Genomic DNA, 3039 nt, shown 5'->3' with positions numbered 1-3039 from the left:
GATCTCGAAAGCAGTGTGGACATATAGCATTCAGCTGTGGGCTTCGGCTTCCAAATCAAATATTGAATTTCTACAACACTACCAGTCAAAGACACCAAAAATGATTGATGATATGAAAATATACATATAGATTTACAATTTCTTAAATTATTTTCATAAAAGAGGAAGTAAATAGACTATCCAACAATTTTCTAAACCATAAACTTATTATTTCATACTCTTATCAGTGCAAAACAAGACAGTATACTCTGCTTTGTATAAAACCGCAACTTCATTTACTAATATTTATTCCCATGTACATACATATATATTTATGTATCTAATGTGCTAAATGTATACTATTTCCCACACTTTGCGAATATGAAATTTCCATTTTTGAAGTGCATATGAATATAGTACCTTCATAGTTTATGGGAACTCATTAAGACAACTAATGAAATTATGGCACGGTCACCGCACTCCTAGACTGTCAAAACAACGCCGTGTGATAACGAAACCGCAATGAATTTGGGCACTGATAAGTAGTTTTGTGATCTATATACGCACTGTGTGCAAATATGTCAAAAACTAATTGTTCGACTAGTATAAAAGAGCACGACTCGTACCCCAAAATCATCAGTTACGCACTGAACTACAGTCGTGTACGCTTAGTGCAATCTAAGAACTATAACTTTCTACTTAAATTCCAAAAGGAACTGCCTAAATAGCAATTTAAAATGGCTGACAAGAACAATCTATTGCTGCTCTTCGATCGTCCCACCGAACCCATTTTTATGGAGAAGGGCAAAGCGGTGTTCGATGTGCCCGATAATTTCCTTACGGATCGCTATCGTCCCATCAGCACTGAGGTGCAGAGTCGTTTCGGTGAAATGGCCGAGCAACGCATTCCAGTTAGAGAAATTTCCATACCGGATCTACGTGTACCCATGTCACTGGCGCGTGACGCGCAATTTTCGCTCTTTATACCGGCTCATCGTCGCATTGCGGGTCGTTTGATTGACATATTCATGGGTGTGCGCTCCATAGACGATCTGCAGAGTGTAGCTGTGTATGCACGTGACCGTGTGAATCCATACTTGTTCAATTATGCACTATCCGTGGCGTTGCTACATCGTCCAGACACTAAGGGACTGGATTTGCCGTCTTTCGCGCAGAACTTCCCTGACAAATTTGTCGATTCTCGTGTATTCCGTCAAGTGCGCGAAGAGGCCACTGTGGTACCGGATGGTTCGCGTATGCCAATCACCATACCACGCGATTACACCGCCTCTGATTTGGAACCAGAGCATCGGCTATGGTATTTCCGCGAAGATCTCGGCATTAATCTTCATCATTGGCATTGGCATTTGGTGTACCCCTTTGAGGCTGGTGATCGTGCTGTTGTGAATAAGGATCGTCGTGGTGAACTCTTCTACTACATGCATCAACAAGTGGTTGCCCGTTACAATTTGGAGCGCTTCAGTAATAATCTGGCACGCGTTGTACGCTTCAACAATTTGCGTGAACCCATTGCTGAAGGCTACTTCCCTAAAATGGATTCGTTAGTGTCGAGCCGCGCATGGCCACCACGTTTTGAGGATACGAAATTGTCGGATCTCAACCGTGAGTTGGATCAAATTAATTTGGATGTAAGTGACATGGAGCGCTGGAGGGATCGCATCTTCGAAGCTATATCTCAAGGATTTGCCACCGATGTAAGTATACACAATTAGTGTTTTCAAGGTTCCTCGCTATACATTGTAATCGCATGCAATTGCAGGAAAGTGGTAACCGTGTGCCATTAGACAATGCGGGCGGTATCGATATTTTGGGTAACATCATGGAATCATCGATTATTTCACCAAATCGTAGCTTGTATGGTGACTTCCATAATATGGGTCATGTGTTCATCTCGTACTCACACGATCCCGATCATCGTCATTTGGAATCCTTTGGCGTTATGGGTGACTCAGCCACTGCTATGCGTGATCCGGTCTTCTACAGATGGCATGCATACATTGATGATATCTTCCAAGAACACAAGATCCGTTTACCCCCTTATACACTACCAGAACTCGACTATGATGGTGTTACTGTAACTGGTATACAAGTAAGTCCCGAAGGTGGACAAGCAAATGTGCTGCAAACCTTCTGGCAGCAATCCGATGTTGATCTCTCGCGCGGCATGGACTTTGTGCCACGCGGCAATGTGTTCGCACGTTTCACGCATCTCCAACACACGCCATTCACCTACACCATTAATGTCAATAATGATAGCGGTGCCCAACGTTTCGGTACAGTGCGCATCTTCCTGGGTCCCAAGAGAGATGAGCGTAGACAAGGCATGCTCTTCAAGGATCAACGTTTACTTATGATTGAATTGGACAAATTCATTGTGGCATGTAAGTATTGAGTTGTTTATGTTGAGATAGTAAGATTTCATAAATCTTATCCAACCAACAGTAAATCCTGGTCAAAATACCATTCGTCGTCGCTCGACCGAGTCCAGTGTCACCATACCCTTCGAACGCACTTTCCGTAATTTGGATCAAAATCGGCCAGCTGCCGGTAGTGCCGATGAGCTCGAATTCAACTTCTGCGGCTGCGGTTGGCCCAATCACATGCTCATTCCTAAAGGTTTGCCCGAAGGTTTGGAATGCGAACTGTTTGTTATGGTATCCAACTACGACCAGGATAGGGTAAGCGCACAATCTATTCTTCTTTTTCTGCTCCTATGAAAGAAAGTGTAACTTAACTTAAATTAAATTAATTGTCACAGGTCGAGCAACAATTGGTTGGCTCTTGCAGTGATGCCGCTTCATACTGTGGCGTACGGGATCGTTTATACCCTGATCGTCGCCCTATGGGATATCCATTCGATCGCCTCTCTCGTGCTGGTGCTGACCGTCTCGTCAACTTCCTGACTCCAAACATGAGCATCGTAGATGTGGTAGTACGTCACGATAACCGCGTTGTCCCACGTGCAGCTTAAACTATTTTAAAGAAGGATGATGACATTTTTGATACCCTATGAATTATGACAATATTAGAGCAATTTTT

General features: G+C 43.3%; 1 protein-coding gene across 1 annotated transcript; it reads left to right on the top strand.

Annotated features, from left to right (window-relative positions):
* Nucleotides 1–602: 602 nt before the first annotated feature.
* On the top strand, nt 603–3039 carry LOC125780130 (phenoloxidase 2-like). Its single transcript, XM_049461760.1, has 4 exons — nt 603–1694; nt 1760–2381; nt 2443–2678; nt 2759–3039. Exons 1-4 carry the CDS (start codon nt 717–719, stop codon nt 2969–2971), a joined length of 2049 nt encoding a protein of 682 aa, XP_049317717.1. The 5' UTR covers nt 603–716; the 3' UTR covers nt 2972–3039.

Source organism: Bactrocera dorsalis, chromosome 1, assembly GCF_023373825.1.
Source record: "Bactrocera dorsalis isolate Fly_Bdor chromosome 1, ASM2337382v1, whole genome shotgun sequence".
NCBI lineage: Eukaryota > Metazoa > Arthropoda > Insecta > Diptera > Tephritidae > Bactrocera > Bactrocera dorsalis.
Note: the sequence above shows the minus strand (reverse complement) of the source record. Positions and strands in the feature narration are given on the sequence as shown.

What these genes read in the sequence shown, in the direction of transcription:
- LOC125780130 (XM_049461760.1), top strand. Translation starts at nt 717, where the DNA reads ATGGCTGACAAGAACAATCTATTGCTGCTCTTCGATCGTCCCACCGAA. An exon ending in CTCAAGGATTTGCCACCGAT is followed by an intron (nt 1,695 to 1,759) that starts GTAAGTATACAC and finishes ATGCAATTGCAG; the next exon opens with GAAAGTGGTAACCGTGTGCC. An exon ending in GGACAAATTCATTGTGGCAT is followed by an intron (nt 2,382 to 2,442) that starts GTAAGTATTGAG and finishes TCCAACCAACAG; the next exon opens with TAAATCCTGGTCAAAATACC.